The sequence below is a fragment of the Haemaphysalis longicornis genome, unplaced genomic scaffold (genome assembly GCF_048455015.1).
Source record: "Haemaphysalis longicornis isolate Haplotype H1 unplaced genomic scaffold, Haemaphysalis longicornis Haplotype H1 scaffold_10, whole genome shotgun sequence".
In the NCBI taxonomy this organism is placed as follows: Eukaryota; Metazoa; Arthropoda; class Arachnida; order Ixodida; family Ixodidae; genus Haemaphysalis; species Haemaphysalis longicornis.
The window spans coordinates 53,189,259-53,205,590 of NW_027526204.1; the positions used below are offsets into that span (position 1 = coordinate 53,189,259).

General features: G+C 46.7%; 1 protein-coding gene across 4 annotated transcripts in view; it reads left to right on the plus strand.

Annotated features, from left to right (window-relative positions):
* The first annotated feature begins 10,020 nt into the window (after positions 1 to 10,020).
* The window catches only part of LOC144158527 (uncharacterized), a 41,796-nt gene continuing 35,484 nt past the window's right edge, over positions 10,021 to 16,332 (plus strand). For all 4 annotated transcript variants that reach the window (XM_077689442.1, XM_077689443.1, XM_077689440.1 and 1 more), the window contains exons 1-2: positions 10,021 to 10,613; positions 15,933 to 16,172. In XM_077689442.1, the coding sequence (XP_077545568.1) occupies positions 10,304 to 10,613; positions 15,933 to 16,172 (550 nt within the window). In that variant the 5' untranslated portion in view covers positions 10,021 to 10,303. The remainder of the gene's footprint in view (positions 10,614 to 15,932; positions 16,173 to 16,332) is intronic.

Genomic DNA, 16,332 nt, shown 5'->3' on the forward strand with positions numbered 1-16,332 from the left:
GTTTGCAGGTTTTTTTTCTTATTTAGAAGGCGGTAGAGCCTTTACCAGCAGAATAAGTGCTTGCGACCCTTTACATACTTACGAGGTTTATGTTGATTTCTTGGCATATTTCGAGCTGGGCATTGTTTACAGGATTTCTTTGTCATGTGATGTTTTTGCAGCAGCAACTATTGAAGGTTTGCCTATAGGTACCCTCTAGGTAAGTGGCTTCTAGAAATATCGAACGTAAAGAAGCATGGCTTAAGCTTTGCTTCATGTGAGAGACCCCCGCCCTAAATTGGGGGTGTATTGTCGATTGCCACAAGTAAATATATATTGGTGCCAGAATATTTCAGAAATGAGCTGTGTTTTCTTTTCAAAATAAAACATTTCTACCGCAAGTTGTGTAACCTCTGACGCAAGCTTTAATTACGGGTTAGTAAAGTCAGGCGTTGTTTTACAGATTAAAGCACAGACGGGGCGATGCAAGGTAGAGAATTCAATGATACGGACATCCTCAAAAAAATATCTTCTCGTCACGATAGACCCACAAAATGTGGTGGCGAAATTCAATGGGACTTTCTGTCATTTGGAACTGCTATGAAATACTTCGCTGCAGTAAGCTCAAAGTATTTTGCCCTGCTACGGGCCCATTTGCTAATCCTCAGCAGATATTTTTAAGTAACCGTTGCAAGTAGCCCTACCCCCAACAACAAACACTGGCTCAACAAAGGCCCACGTGTATAGGAAACCTGGCGGAAAACACCGGTATCTTGTTCCGCGCTCTTGCGTAGATGGCAACTCAACTCCACGCGAACCATTTCCAACTGAATGGCGGGGTCGTGGGAGGGGCGGGTGTTTCAACCACAATTCATTTGCCTGCTACTTGTACGTCCAGGAGTATAATGCGGACGGGAATCGTGGGAGAACCTTCAATTGTTACAAAAGGCCTCCCAGCGTTAGCACGTGACGTACCTTCCAGTCCCACTTTGGCTGTAAGCTAAAGTGACAAGTGCTACATTGCAACATTGCAGTTTCCGCTCGCGTGGATGACCACGGAATATCAGCCTTCATATAGCGACCACACACGGCAGGAGCTCTCCTCGTTTTTTTTAAGCTTCCGGAGACCTTCTTGGCAATAAACACAGAAATGAATTTTCAATAGTCGAGTTTTCATAGTAAATCCGTTTCTAGGTCACCCAGGGATCCTAGCGCCTATAATTCTCCTTATTTCAATGAGTGGCATAGAGATTCAAAACACAAAACTCCCAGGATTTTGTACGTATTTATGAAAGTTCTCAAGCAAGAGTTTACTTTCCCTGTTTTATTCTGTGCAGCCCTAGGCGGCTCCATTTTGGTTTTGCAAGTAACACGGCGTTCTTTCCGTCCTATATGCTTTTCGTTCTGCGCATAAAAATCCGTTTAAAATGAGTATGATCGCCCCAAATAAAACAGCACCAGCCGTTTGTGTTAAATCTGCAGATGGTATTTTTGTTTTTGTGTGCCCAGATGTCCCGTCACCGTATTGTCCTACAGTCGTCACCTGAGCGGGACTACAGCAGCTTTGTAAATGTTTTCGCAATGTTTCCGTGGTGTGCGCAGAAATACGCTTTCATGAAAGTGCCGCCGGAATGCATAGAAAAGCATTTCACAGTCGTGCGTGATAATTAAGGCTGTTTAAAAGCCGAAGACAGGCAACGCATAACGATGTGAAGAACGGAACAGGAGCATGAAGCTCTGAACAAAAATGGCACTAAGTCCGGAGTTATCCCTTATGCAACAACTGCAGAACTCCCTATTCTCGATCGAGAAGCAAAAGCAAAAAATTGTCACTCATACCACTGTTACTAAAACTGTATGCTCTCGATTTATTAATGAAAATCAAATCAAATCATGTTTATTTGCGTTCATACATGGTAAATGGGAGGGCGGCGGGGATAAAGCTGCTCACAGGCAGCTTGACCAACCCACAGCACCTGATTTATTTGATTCGGCGCAGCACCACAATTGCACATCAGTACAGTTCAGTACAATGCATGTAAGTGGCATTATAAATGAACTGAACACACTGGAAGAAAAAAACTTCTATATTCCTTGGGAGAAGAAAAAGAAAAACAAGAACAGGGACAATAGAAATTTAATAAACATGCCATAGCAGGAAATCACACATGAAGGAAGGCATCACTTAAGCCCTATACCTGAGCCTGAGATTCCGGTAAGAACAAGAAAATAAATCAAAACCATCTACTTTGTAGGCGTTCAAAACAGACGGTAAAGTGCAAGGCAAACGCTGTTGACCGGTATTTAGCAGCGGACTATGTACCAACCACTTTTCTGCATATCTAGTTGGGTGGTGTGGAAGTCTTTTTTGCAATGTTACAAGGCCTCGTAAAGCAGTCACGTTGTATCTTATCTCTGTTTTAACTTCACGCTCAGCCCGTATTTATATAATTTGTGAACGATGATTATTCTGGCATTGTGGAATAGTTCAGCAGTGCGGGATCAGCATGATGCGTTGTAGACATGACGAATAATTTTTTTCTGCAGGATATAAATGCGCTGCAAACTAGAGGGCGCCGAAGTTTCCCATACCAGTTGACAATAGTTCAGATGAGAGAAAAAAAGTGAGTTATAAAGAAGCAATTTAATTCGCCTTGACAGCAAATGTTTTTATCGGCCTACCATACCAGCAATTGAAGCTAACTTCGTCGTGAGAAAGCTTATATCTTCGACCCAAGCCATATGAGAAAAAAATATTACGCCAAGGCACTTGAAGCTCTCGAAAATATCAATATTAGAGGAGTTCAGTACTATGGGTTGATGTGCTGTGACGACCTTGTTTCTTGGCCGAAAAATAACTGATTTAGTCTTCTGTTGATTTATACTCATGGAGTTTGATGCTCCCCTTTTTTCTACCCATTTTTCTTTCAGGCATAAAAGCGTTCGTTGAAATGATGCACTTAGTGTCCTGAACACGTTAACAAGAATTCTTGCGTAAAACACTCACTAGTTTCAACAACTTCAAAAGGTTCAGCACACACGTTCTTTTCGCAACAGGAGGTGAGAGCCTACGTAAGCCGTGCTAAATGTTAGTACTAATATATAAGCGGTTAGGAAATCAACGATTGCAATGCTGTCTTGTCCCTATAACAATATTTGCAAAAGTAATTCACAGTGATATTCGGGGTCATTTACATCATTTTTAGTGGTTACCGCTGACCCTCAAAATCATAATAAAATCATATATAAAATCAAAAGATGCCCCTACTTCACTATCATCAAGTTTTACGCTGAAACTTTGTCATTCTCCGTCGATATGTTACCTGAGGTGTCTACCTGGAGCTAGCGCACCCGCTGTTTTAGTTCTTTAGTACTAGGTCCCCACTTCCGCATTCCGGCGATGTTTCCTTGTGTGGCTGGTCTTCTGCGAAGCACGCTTAACCAACGAGGATGCGCGTGTACGTGGTACTGTAGAAACAAAACGTAATTTTAAGGGCGTATCCTATGAAAAAAAGCTAACGCTTTATCGGCCCCTTTAGTTCGGAGATCTTCATTCGTGCTCCTGGTATTTGAGAGTAGTTATATTACTACTTGTTCACTTTAATGCCCGTCGTATTCGCGCCTCTAACACTCGTTGGTTACTTATAAAGGCTTGAAATCAGACAAACAAAATCAGGCAGGCAGGGCTTCGCGAGTGGGCGCTAGCTTTTTCGGGAATGGTTGCAAACATGTGGCATTTTGATTAACACAACAAAAGCGTTTTTTACTGCCAAGCCTATTTTTGTTTGTGCATTTTTAGCATCATTACCTGCTTGAAATATTTCCGCGAACCATGTATGAGTTTGTTTATTTACTGTTTACTGCCTGACCACGCTCGGCTCTGTTATCTGTGTCCCAAGCGAAGCGCGTCTTCCATTCTTTATTTTTATGCCACACGGCCTATCTCATTCAGATCAGCAGACTGTTTCGCCCTAACGTCGCTAGCCCAGAATAATCTTATTTGATCTACAATGTGCTGGGTGTAAATCGACGGTTCCAGAAACACTCGCGCCGAAAGATAAAAGCCTGCAGAGCAGACGCCACGGCATTCCGATAGTCGACGCTCGCCTTCGCACGTCACTTTGTTGACTGTTGCTTCGCCGCCTGTGTATTCTTTGAGTTGTTAGGGGAGCACAAGTTCGCTCCAATAAACTTGCTTCCCTTGAAGACAACTGCGTCGTCTTTGGCTTCGTGACATCTGGTGGAGGTGCGGGGTACATGCCCCCTAAGCCATCGTCATTCCGCTAGGTATATTCTGTGACCTGCTCCGACCTTAGGCGGCGTCATGCATGAGAACGTAATTCTGTCTGGCGCATTGATTCGCGGTCCACGGTGCATGCTTCAGCCACCGAAATACATATCTCGCGTGAATGAAGTGTCACACGCAATTTTGTTTTACGATTTAGACATACTCCTAAAAAAACGAAAAGAATAAATCACAGAGGATAATTTAAAAATATACCATCCCTTCTTAAAGAAAGTTTAGAGAAGCGCGAAAACGACGATTTTTTTTCGCACTGGGAAGACGCGTCTCATCTGTGAGCGATATAATGTATACCGATAAATGATTTATGAGGTATATAGTATTGTACGCCTTCTTCTTGATCAATGCATGTTTTTTCTTATTCAGAACCGTTTCTTTTTCGCGTTTTTCAATTGACCTTTTTAACACAATAGAAGCCCGGTTGTTTCCCGCACGTAGAGTCTTCTTAGCGGTGAAATGTCATGTAATTTGTAACACAAGAGTTAGAGCCGTTTTCTGTTATGATACTCCCTCCATAAATGGTCATGCTTCACTGCAGAGAGCGCAATGTGGGGGAGCGAGCTTACAAAAAACAAGCTTACGCCGATATCCTGAAAGTCGGTTTTACCTCCGAACACAGATGCATTGCTTGGAAGACGCCTCTCAGGAGCAATTTAAACCACCTTGTATCAAAATCTGAAGGCCCTAGGATCCCTTTTTATATTTTTATGAGAGCTTTTCGGTCTGCCAACCCGTCTATAGGGAAACGCATTAGTTTCCCTATAGACGGGTCATCCTTCTTCATTATTCTGTGAAGAAGGATGACCTGCGGAGACCCGCCGCGGTGGCTCAGTGGCTAAGGCGTTGCGCTGCTGAGCACGAGGTCGCGGGTTCGATTCCCGGCCGCGGCGGCCGCTTTTCTGATGGAGGCGGAAAGCAAAAACACCGGTGTGTACGAGATTTCGGCGCACGTTAAAGATCCCCAGGTGGTCAAAATTGATCCCGAGCCCTCCATTACGGCGCGCCTCATCGCCTGCGTTGCGTCGGCGCGTTAAACCCTACGATCAATCAATCATGACCTGCGGAGGTGTGATGCTGCGCCTCAACGTGAGCGAAAATGTGCTCTTACCGGGGCCCAGTCCAAGGAGTCCACAAAACAGAGCACGTTTGGTTTCAATTTGCAATTCAGCATGCATCCTAGTTGATTACCTGAATTAAACTAGGACGGGCTAGAGTTTTATTCAAGTTGACAAACAAGGGGCTCTCCGGTTCCCTCCCGTAAAAGCCCGTGTATTGGCAGCACACGGGAATTCCCCAGTAATTACGACTTCACCGTTAATTATGTAATTTTGAAACGTACATGAAATATCGCTTAATGGTGGAGCCGTAAAAGCAGCGAATTGTCATATACTCGATTTTGGGATAGTTTCAACGAAACAGGCGCTATAGCCCTTTCTGGGATCATACTGCCTACGTGGACGGACGTGCTTCACTGTACAAAGCACAATGGGGAAAAGCCAGGTTACATAGATAGACTTTCGTCGTCATGATTGACGTCTTAGGAAGATTGATTGATTGGGGCGCTTAACGCGCCGAAGCCACACCAGGCGTATGAGGAAAGCCGCAGTGGAGGATGGCTCCACATTACTCTCCACCATCTGGGGACCTTTAAAGGGACCCTAAATAGGCTGCCAAATGTTACGATTTTGCGTGCGCAGTCACTGGAGTACTATCCAAGGAACGTCATCCCGCAAAAATTGTTTAAATTCGTTAAGTATTAGCCGAGTTATCGCTCATTAAAAGGGGCCGCCCATAAGGCCTGGGGCTCTCCTCCTCTAGTAGCTCCTCCGAAGCACTGTGGCAGCCGCGACGTCATCGACCCGGTGCAAGACCACCGAGAGAAACAGGGCAATCCATCACCCTCCTTGATTTACGTGCAGTCATTGGCTGCGCCAAGTCCTGCGCGCGCTTTTTTTTTTTTTTAGCACTCGACGCGCATGCTCCGCCCACCAGATTCCGGTTGCACGGTGAGCGCTGTCGCTGTGGTTCGCGTTCGCGGCGCCGCACTGGGCAGTGTCTCGTGCGTCATAGAGCGCGTCAGAGCCGGAAAGAACTGCGTCAGAGCGCACAAGTGTGGCGGCAAGGTATGGTTGGTGAGCCAGGAGAGAAAGTGAAATCTTTTTTTCGTGTTTGTGCGGCCCCTGCTTTGCGCAGAGGTGTAATATTTGGTACACGTTGTCGTGAAGGGGTACTCTAGCGATTGCGCGATTGAAATGGCGACCTTCGGAAGCCTATTTAGGGCCCCTTTAAAGTGCAACAAAATCGAGACACACAGGCGTCCTCGCTTTTCTCACCCCTCAGAAAAGCAGCCACCGCTGCCGGGCCACTCCAAAACGGCGTCCTTGGACTCAGCAGCACACCGGCTTAGCCACTGAGCCCCCGCGGCGGGTAGGTTCCAGAAAGACAAAACTGCCGTAGAAAGCCAACGTTATTTAAAATGAAAAAGTCATTCTGCGTTGAATCGGGAGCGTAGGCGCAAAGAGGCGAAAGAACGCGAAACACAAGGGCGCTATACTGCAACGGAAGTTGATTTTTGGAAAGCGGATTTGTACGCACCTCAGAAGCAGCGCAATATCGACACCAAAATTTAAGAATTTATTCGTGGAATATGTATTGTGCGCTCTGTCAACTACCGTAAAGTTCCGAGCGAACGCCCACCCCTGAAACGTAGCCCACCTCCCTTTAGGGGTTAAATATTCGATTTACAAAAAGACCTAAATGATCGCCCACCCCCTAAAATCGATGGCTTTGGTGCCGATCAATGAACAGAATAAACTCGAATCATATATTCATGTGTTGATGCGGTCACTCATTTGCCTTTCCGCACTTGAGCCGAAAGTTCGCCCACACTTTTTTTTTTTTTTTTTTTAGTTTTTCGCTCCTCACCCGAAAGATCACCCATCCCGTATTCGTGACTTGATATCTCTGTACTTTCTGTGAGCGTTCTTTGGCACCTTACGGTACACTTACATGCGTCAACCAAGCGATAAGGCAGGGATGCCCCTTGTCGCCTCTGCTCTTTGTGATTTGTCTAGACCCGCTGCTCCGCCGTATCGATGCAAACACTGCCATCCGCGGCTTCCCGTTGCCTGGCATAAGCCAAGTCAAGGTGTCTGCGTATGCGGACGATGTGTCCCTGTTCATTCGGGACGAGGACAGCTACCAAGCGTTTATGCGGCTATTTTACGAGTACGGTGAGCTGTCTGGAGCTCGACTGAACAGGGGCAAAAGTATGGCGGTGCGCTTCGGCACATTTGCATCTAGCCTAGCGGGCGATGTAGAATGGGTTACGGGTGTTCGAGTACTTGGTGTGGTTTTTCATTCCTCGGGTGAAGTGGCGCGTAGTACGTGGAAGCGCCTCCTCGAGACAGCGGAGCAGCGTCTTGAGGTTGCGTCAAAGTTCAGACTTTCCCTCGCAGAGCGCAGCTACATAATTAAGTCGACGGTCTCGGCGGCGCTTTTTTATGTAGCACACGTAGCGAAACCGCCGCGCCATTTCACCCGTCAGCTCGCCACGAAGTTCGGGTCGTTCTTTTGGGCGGGCAAGACGGAAACAGTGTCGCGTGCGCTGTTGAGACTGCCCAAGTCAATGGGTGGTTTCAGTCTGCCTTGCTTGCAAACCATGTGTAGCGTGCTGGCCGTACGCGCAGTGTTCGACCTTGTGGACTCAACTGAGTACCCAGGGAGGGCGCTTCTGCAGTACTTTCTGGGAACTTACCGCTCAATGTTTTATGACGAACGCATTGCCGGTCCCTCTGCTGAGCAGTCACCGCCATTTTATGCCTATGTAGTCAAAACACTGAGGAACGTCCAGTCTACCTTGCCAAGCCTAAATTTCAGAGAAAGTACAGCAAGCGAATTGTGCGAAAAATTGGCAATAAACCAATTAGATAATCAGCAGACAGCAAGATCACGCGGTGTCCGTTGGCATCAGCTGACTTCGACGGAGCTTCCTTCTGATGTTAGGGATTTCGGATGGTTGCGTGGATGGCAAGTTCTTCCAACGTGTGACCGTCTGGCGAGATTCGGCATCGTGCGTTCCTCACGGTGCCCGCACTGCGGGCACACTGAAACATTGGAACATGCCTTGTTTCAGTGTCGTGTAGCGGTAACGTTTTGGACTTTGCTAAGCAGGTTGTTTGGTGTTACACTTAGAATGAGCACACGTTCAAATGACACGTTGGTGAACTTCCTGATGTGTGCTGGGGCTTTTGTATTGTGGCGAAATCGTGGAGCCGCGTGTCTTCGCGCCCGACCGCAACGGGCGATGTTTCCATTGTTGTGGCGTGTGCGGTCAATCCTTATGAGTCACTTGGAAAATGAGTTGGCAGTTCTAGGCGAAGAAGCCTTCCTGTTACGCTGGTCCACGCGTTTCATAGTGGCCAGGAACAACATCCTGAGCATCACTATTGTGCCGTATTGACTTCTTTCAACGAGTTTATGAACTCTTTCTGTGAATGCATGTGAACTTTTTATGGATTGATTTCTGAGTAGCTTGTTTTACCACCATAGACATTTGTCGTGCAAAGTGTTGACTGCCCGGAGTATTAGGAAACTGATTGGATTTTGTTTTTCTTTCGGGCAGCCCTGTTACCACTAGTCGCTGCGTGCTGATATGTGGTTTTATAATAAATTCTCTTCTCAACCAAGCAGATAATTTCCTTATAGATCAGTGCAAAGGACCGCACGCTGACACAATTGTCCTGCAGAGCACGAAACTTTAGTGATTTCTGAATATGTAACATCTCCTCTAGAGATATCTATCTTATTTTGTTGCTTATTCTAAGACGGGCCATGATGACAAATTACAAGTTTGGCTCATTAGAAATGCTAGTTATTGCTTATCAAAATGATACCAATGTGGTCGCGCACTTCAAACAACTAATCGAGATACTAATCGACTAATACAAACAACTAATCGACGGCTGCCCAACGGACTGCGTAGTGCAGCACTGGTGTAGTCTGTGGTGAATAGCTACGAACATTGGGACCCAGGCTGGGCCCGCAGGCCTATTGGTATGGGCACACTGCCTTCTGCGGCCCTTGCAGGCTTGGGTCTCCCAGAATATATGTATGCTAATCATTGGCGGATCCAGAGGGGGGGTCCGGATGTCCTGACCCCCCCCTCAGTTTGGGAATTTGTACCCTCTAGAAGATGACCACTCAGGTCGTAGAAAAAGTCTAGTTGAATATTTTTTTTCTATTTATTGTATTTGTGGTTTGAAATATTTCAGTGAATAAAAAAAAACTACTATCCTCATCCTCCTTTTTATCATCATTATCATCATCAACACTGGTAGAAGCTGACCCCCCCCTCAGAAAAAACCTGGATCCGCCCCTGATGCTAATAAAGTATTATTACTAAGGAAAACATATGAAGCTGTGGCGACCCCGCCACTTTTTGCGACCTCTCCCCCTGTGACATCAAATGATCTTGTTAGTGCGATTGGCGTTCGCCTGCGCAAGATACTGCCACGAATAATGACTGTGCGATTCCAATGGAGCATCTAGTTTCCATAACTGCACTAGAAGTGGCATACCCAACAGCGTCGCTGGCAAGCAGTCTGCCATGCCAACGATTCAAACGCAAGCGCCAAAGCACTACGCCTCACGTGACAAAAACGTTTTTAATGCAGCTTCAAAGAGGGCGCCACGGGTCCCGCCTCTCATGTTCAGTTTGGCGTTGTTCTGGTACGGGAGACTACTTCCGGATGCAGTTTTTATTGTTTTCTTTCGAACGCGTCCGTGCGCGCTTTCGACTTCCTCAAAATGTTCATGGAACGGGAGCAGCGTACGATTGTTGAGCATCAGCTTTCATGCGAGTGTCAGGACTGTATGTGTTGACGGGCGCTGGCCACCCGCACACCACTACTGCGAGCCCGAAAAGCCCCGAGAACGGAGCGACCACAGGCGAAGCCATCCGAGCAATTCGTGGTGAACCTCGGTAGAAAGTTCACACTACGAACTTTCCAAGTTGCTACTATGAGTGGAAACCGCGAAGTTTTCGCCGAAGAAGCCAGGGCGTCCACTCGAACAGCGGGAGGGCAGCGCCTTTATGAAGAGCGTGCGACTGATCTGGAGGCGACCGTTCAACAGCAGACACAAAGCCCGCTTTTCCGCCGCCAGACTCGGGTAAACGCCAGGCAGTCGGAAAAAGCCGAGGCACGTCAGGAGAAGCGGTTGGCCGCTGCGGGAGCCCAGGACCACCGAAGGCAGCTCAACACACCTCCGCCCGTGTGTATCTTGGCAACGGCGGCACCTTCGAACGCAGCTTCGAACGTTAGCGACCAAGGTAGGTGGAGGTGGTTGCGACGATGACAAAATCTGACTCGTCGCAGAATGTGAACGGTTTCAATGAAATCAGCGTGTCCGTGATCGACGGATTTTCGGGGCAGCAGCTGTGGTGGATGTGCGAGAGCCGTTATAATTAACGTATGCCAAGTAAAAACGAAGGTTGTCCTACCTCCCTCACAACGGGACGCCCCGGCTGTGATGTGGAGGAGTCTTGATTTTGCACTAATTACGTGGCCGTTCAGCGCGAATACCCTTTCGTTGTGTTGGCAGCTGTTTTGCAAAGTGCCTTGAACTTTCGCTGTTTATGTTGTTCTTTTTTTTTTGCGCTTTAATGATTTTGGGATCGTTTGGTGGAACAATAGCGGGACATCGTCCCAAATGGCTGTTTGTGTTTCGCGTACAGTGTTTGAAGCCATAGTGCTGACCAGCGCAAAGTAAGGGTTGTGCGTGTCTGTAGAAGAGCTGTTATGGAACTTCAGTACGGGAAACAAACAAACAAACAAAACTTCTGTTGAGATATCTGGTGCAGTTTTTGTAACAGCGAGAAGCCAAAAAGTGTTGTGGACTGGTATCCGGGGTTGTGGTAACAAAATTGATGAGGAAAACAGACACGCGAGTGGGAAAGAGGCTGCGAAGTGATTTACCATGCCCATTCTGTTTTGTGTGGGTATTTGGAGTGGGTAACCCTTGCTGAACAAACTCTGTTTGTTGCGCGAGATTGGCAAGCAGGCAAAAAAAATGCAAGTACAATTTCTCCAACATGGTCAATCATAGCTTCCTCCAGTCTTCCCAACATGTCAGTGCGGTGTTAAAGGGTTGGTGAAGAGCTTTCAAAAAAAAATTTCGTGGGGATTTTCTTGACGCTGAATTCGAAAAACATGTTTATTTTATGTGTAAATACACCCAAACCATCTTTTATCATCCAAATAAACGGCCCCTGCCCGGCAACACGGTCAGAGCCCTGGCTGCCTTTCATGATTGGCCGGCTGCAGATGACATCTATTCGGAAGTGCCGGCGCTGCGGTGACTGCTCGGCCTGAAGATCTCAGCCTGTTCCCGTTCAGATACGGGCCAGAAAGTCCTCTGGTGAATGGAGGGCTCACACAATCTTTCCTTACTATAGGAGAGCCTGAGGGAAGTATAAACGCAACAAGTTCGCTTGCGGCGAGCTTTAGAAAAAGGTTCTCCCCCGACGACTCATGGCCGACTTCTGTTTCTCGGGTGCAGGGAAGTTGCGCAAATTTTGGTTCGCCGCTTTCACTACCTGCGCTAGTCACAATTTCTAGCACAATTTTTCAACACAGCATCATCCCCATCCCCGAATGTGGAACTTTGTTTTTACATTCGGACAGGCGGCAACAAGCTCTGTGCAGCGGCCTGCGATCCGCGCAGGCAGCAGCTAGCGATGCGGCCGTCGCCAGTCGCCGTGTCGCGCAGAGGTGCTGGTGCCGGGTCGCTGCTCGGCTGGTCAGTGTAACGTGGCATTGCTGCACATACACATATTTTAGAATAGGGGAGCCGAACGTTGGTCGCCCCCCAAAAGCTAGAGGAACCCAAGCGCAGCACGCTGGTGTCCCACGAGCTTTAGAACGCCTTCCCCAACAGCTCCAGCCAGCTCAGGTTGCACGGATCGCAGCTTATGTTAGGATCTTTAGGCTTAGTACCAAGGGAGATATTTGGTCGCTGCTATCTCTACAATTGCGAATGACTATCCTTAACACAGTTTTTCACCACACTATCATCCCCTTTCTCGCATGTGGAACGTTATTTCTACGTTGATAGTCATTCTAGCGATCGGGGCTATGCTCATTCTTGCGCGCAGGTAACGCCATCCGTCGTCCTCTCGCCGCATCTCGTGCTCGGACAGGTTCATTTTCTGCCGTCGTCGAGCCTCCGCGACCAGTCGGCAATCCGCATTGCGATACAAATTCGATCACCTTGGATGACGATCCCTAGCACAATTCTTCACCACACTATCATCCACTCTCTTGCACGTTTACCTTGCTTTTAGCGACGGCCTTGATTCATGCACGACCGGCGAGTGTGCGGAGCGCTTCCGCGCGCAGGAAACGCTTCATGCTTTCAGCTTGCTTGATTTTTTCTTAAAATCTAGCTATTCAGCTAAGCTGTCGTAACAGCCAACAATGTTGATCGGGAAAATGAGCAAGAAGTTCGGGAAGCCCAGAGTGCTGCGGTCAAACAAATTTTCTAATCCCCTCATAATAATGGATCAGGAACTTGGGGTACCTCCGTAGTTGTTTGAGTCCGTCGCTTCGCGTATGAAGCACAGAGCACCCGACGACACGGCCGGCCCCACGACTACTCGTGAAGGCAACGTAGTAGCCACGACTACTCGTGAAGGCAACGTAGTAGCCACGGGCGCCCGGGTAGGAAATCTCTGGTATCTAGAAGTCGCTTTAGGGAATCGCACAGTAGCATTACGGTTAAAAATCGACGCGGAAGCAACTCTACACAATAAAGATTAATAAAGTGAAGATTACACGCCTGCTTAATTTGGAACTTAGCCCAGAAAACTGGGACACAGTAAAGTGGTGGCGCACGTCGCTGGCCGTCTTCCGAATATGACGCTACTTCCGGTCACTGCCTCTTGGTTTCTTGCTCTTCCAGCAAGATGCGGCAGAGAGCAGTGGGCGGGGTGTAAAGTCAACTTTAACGACGAATACCACTGTCTCCAAGCTAAAAATGCCGAAAAAAACTTTACAGGCACAAACTGACCAATGTAATAATTGTAAAAAGTAGAGCTTTGCCCGGTTTTTAAAGCGCTTCAGTAGCCCTTTAACGGGTTGAATGGGTTAAACATGTCAAAGGGTCAAATACAGTGACAGCATTGGTGCCATGGCGAAATTCGCATGCAGTTGGACAGCCTTGTCTGACCTGTCATACAACTCATTAACATGGCCAAACTCGGGGTCAGCATTGCTTTGGTGCATGGAAAATTCCACACACCCAGGAGTGTTCTTGTAAACTTTATGTGTTTTTGTTGGAGTCCAAATTGTCATTGTACTTGTTGCGGTGGCTCACTGGCTAAGGCATTGTGCTGCTAAGCATGAGGACGTGGGTTCAATTCCCGGCTGTGGTAGCCGCTTTTCTGATGAAGGCAAAAAGCAAAAACACTTGTGTGTTCGAGATTTCGGCGCACGTTAAAGATCCCCCAGTAGTCAAAATTAATCTGGAACCCTCCACTATGGCGCGCCTCATTGCCTATGAAGCGTTGGCATGTTAAACTCCACAAGCAATCAGTGTCGAGGCACAGCCACTATTACGACATAGACAGCTCGCCAATGGTGTTAAAATGAGTGCAGCGGTTAATAGCTGCGCATACGCAGCAGGGGCATTTTGTGTCCAGTCATGGACAAATTAAATGCGATCATGAAAGCATGAACAATACGACACACAAATAGCCCGGTTTCTTTTCGTGCAAGTCTAACTGACGCATGGCTCAATTACAGTAAGAAAGTCTGGAAATGTGGCTTTCTTAATATACTGATAGCATGCCATTCTTTGAGTGCCATGAACAGTATTTTTTAATTTTGCCTGTTATGGCTCATATTGTCCTGTTCGCACTTTATTTCTCTATGACTGTGCATATTTGCACACCTGGCTTTGGCTAGTTTTTTTTTTTTTCCTTCCTTTCTGTGAGACTGCTAGTGTGCACCTCTGGAAATAAGTGTCGCTTCCACCTTTGCCCAGCCTCCAGTTACAATAACAGTTCTGCTTTACAGTATTTTCCCTTACCCTTGCCAACTTCTAGCTCGCGTAAAAGTGTTAGCACTGCTTCGCTTCAGTCGTTCTGCCAGCCGGTGTTCTTGCTTGAGCATGTCGATGTCCATTTCGCATATCCACAAATGTGAGTGACGTGAATTTCCTTACCCGACAAGATAAACAGCCGATTGCTTAGAATAGAACTTTGCCACATGATGAACAACTACAGCACAACTACAACACATTTATTAAAGGGAATTCAAGTAGTCCTAGTTCGAAATAAAATCAGCGGTTCATATTAGGCAAGCATAGTAATGAAGGAGAAGCAGGGATGCTGTGTCACAAACGGTTTCCTCTTCACACACTTCGATTGCTTTGCTGCAGTAAATGTTGCTCTTAACGAAGTTATTGGGTTGAATAACTTTTCCATAAGACTTACTGCATAAGTGTTCAACAAGTTGGGGTTTACAGCTCTGAGTCTACTAAAACTTGTAAACACAAGCTTACTTTGCTCTCAGCTTGTTGCTCTTCACGACCGTAGCTGAGTTATTTGGCTGGTATACCTGCACAATTATTTTTTGCCTGGCATTATGCAAAGATATGATTCTGAATAGAATTAGTGAAAGAGCACTAATTGTAGCTTGGAAAACTGCATTCGAACCACCAATCAGGGAATTCTGCTAAATTGTTGCCATAAAACTGAAGTGCTTTCATCGGTTGAATACTTAATGAGCACATGCTCCCAACATCCTGATGCTGATTTTAATCAAGAAAGGTTTCCAAATCCGCTTTGTCTGGGAATGTGAAATGCCAGAAATCTGACTAAGAACGCTTGAACTCCACCTGCACACCATCTTTAAGCAAACTTCTACTGGTGGCCGCTCTGGGCTCATTTTCAAACAGCTGCTTTCTTTGTGTATGTGTTGCGATGTGAGAATGGCAAGGCGCTAATAGAGCCTGTGCTTAGCATGGGCTCACTATGTCATTACCACTTGTAAATGACCATTTTTTGAAGGTCATTTACCGGCCGCTGAATGGCCGGAGCACGTGCTTAGGGTGAATCCCTCATTTTTGTGGGTTGGATTGGTTACCACAGTTAGTGCATAGTTCTTTTTCAGTTTATTTTTTTTTTCTGTCATTTTTGTAACGACAGCTATCAATCCCACTTGCTTCTTCCTCATTCGCCAGCTACTGTCTGGTGCATCTTTTTGACTCATGCCAAAAGCCCGAAGACAGTCTCTTAAATTTGACTACCGCAAGAACCCACATAAAATGCATTTTTTTTTGTTTTTGTTTTTTCAATAACATCCAGATTTGCACGGTTGGCGTTGAATGCACTGTGGGTGTTGAATTTCTCTAATAACATAGAATACAACCTGGTGTTGTTTCCTTTCTTCATTGGAAGAACACCATGACAGCAGACTACATACTCAAGTTTTATTACAAAATTCTTCCACTGTACCTCCAATGAAACTATGCACAGATATGTCAAACAGTGCACTTTAACTGCAAGATGTTTTAGCCCAAAGCATTGAAGACATCTTGTTATTTTTTTCATTGTCCTTACCATTGTCTCTTATTTATTCTCTGCAAGCTCCGCATGGGTCATGTGCAAGCTGGACCACGGCAGGCTGCATGCTGCCCACAAGGTCCGATGCCACCACACAGTACGACGTAGCAGTAACCACCAAGTCGACAGCCTGCTCCAACTTGGGAAAGGAGACCAAAGCCACCCAGTGCTTTCCTGTCAAGGTGTCCACGGGTTCGCAGACTACAGATCTGAGAAGAATTCGGGTTGCCATCTCGCGGAGGGGCAAAGAATCAACGAAAACAGGTGTGTACGGAAGCACATGCCACTTTGTTTTTGTTTTAAATGCGAATGCATTTCTTAGTCGGGGGTTGTCGTGCTCCGTTGGCGCGCGCCCGCAGGTGTTATCTCTCCGCACTCCTCCTCGCCCCTAGCAACAGCTGTGGTGCGCCTAGCAACCGGAGCA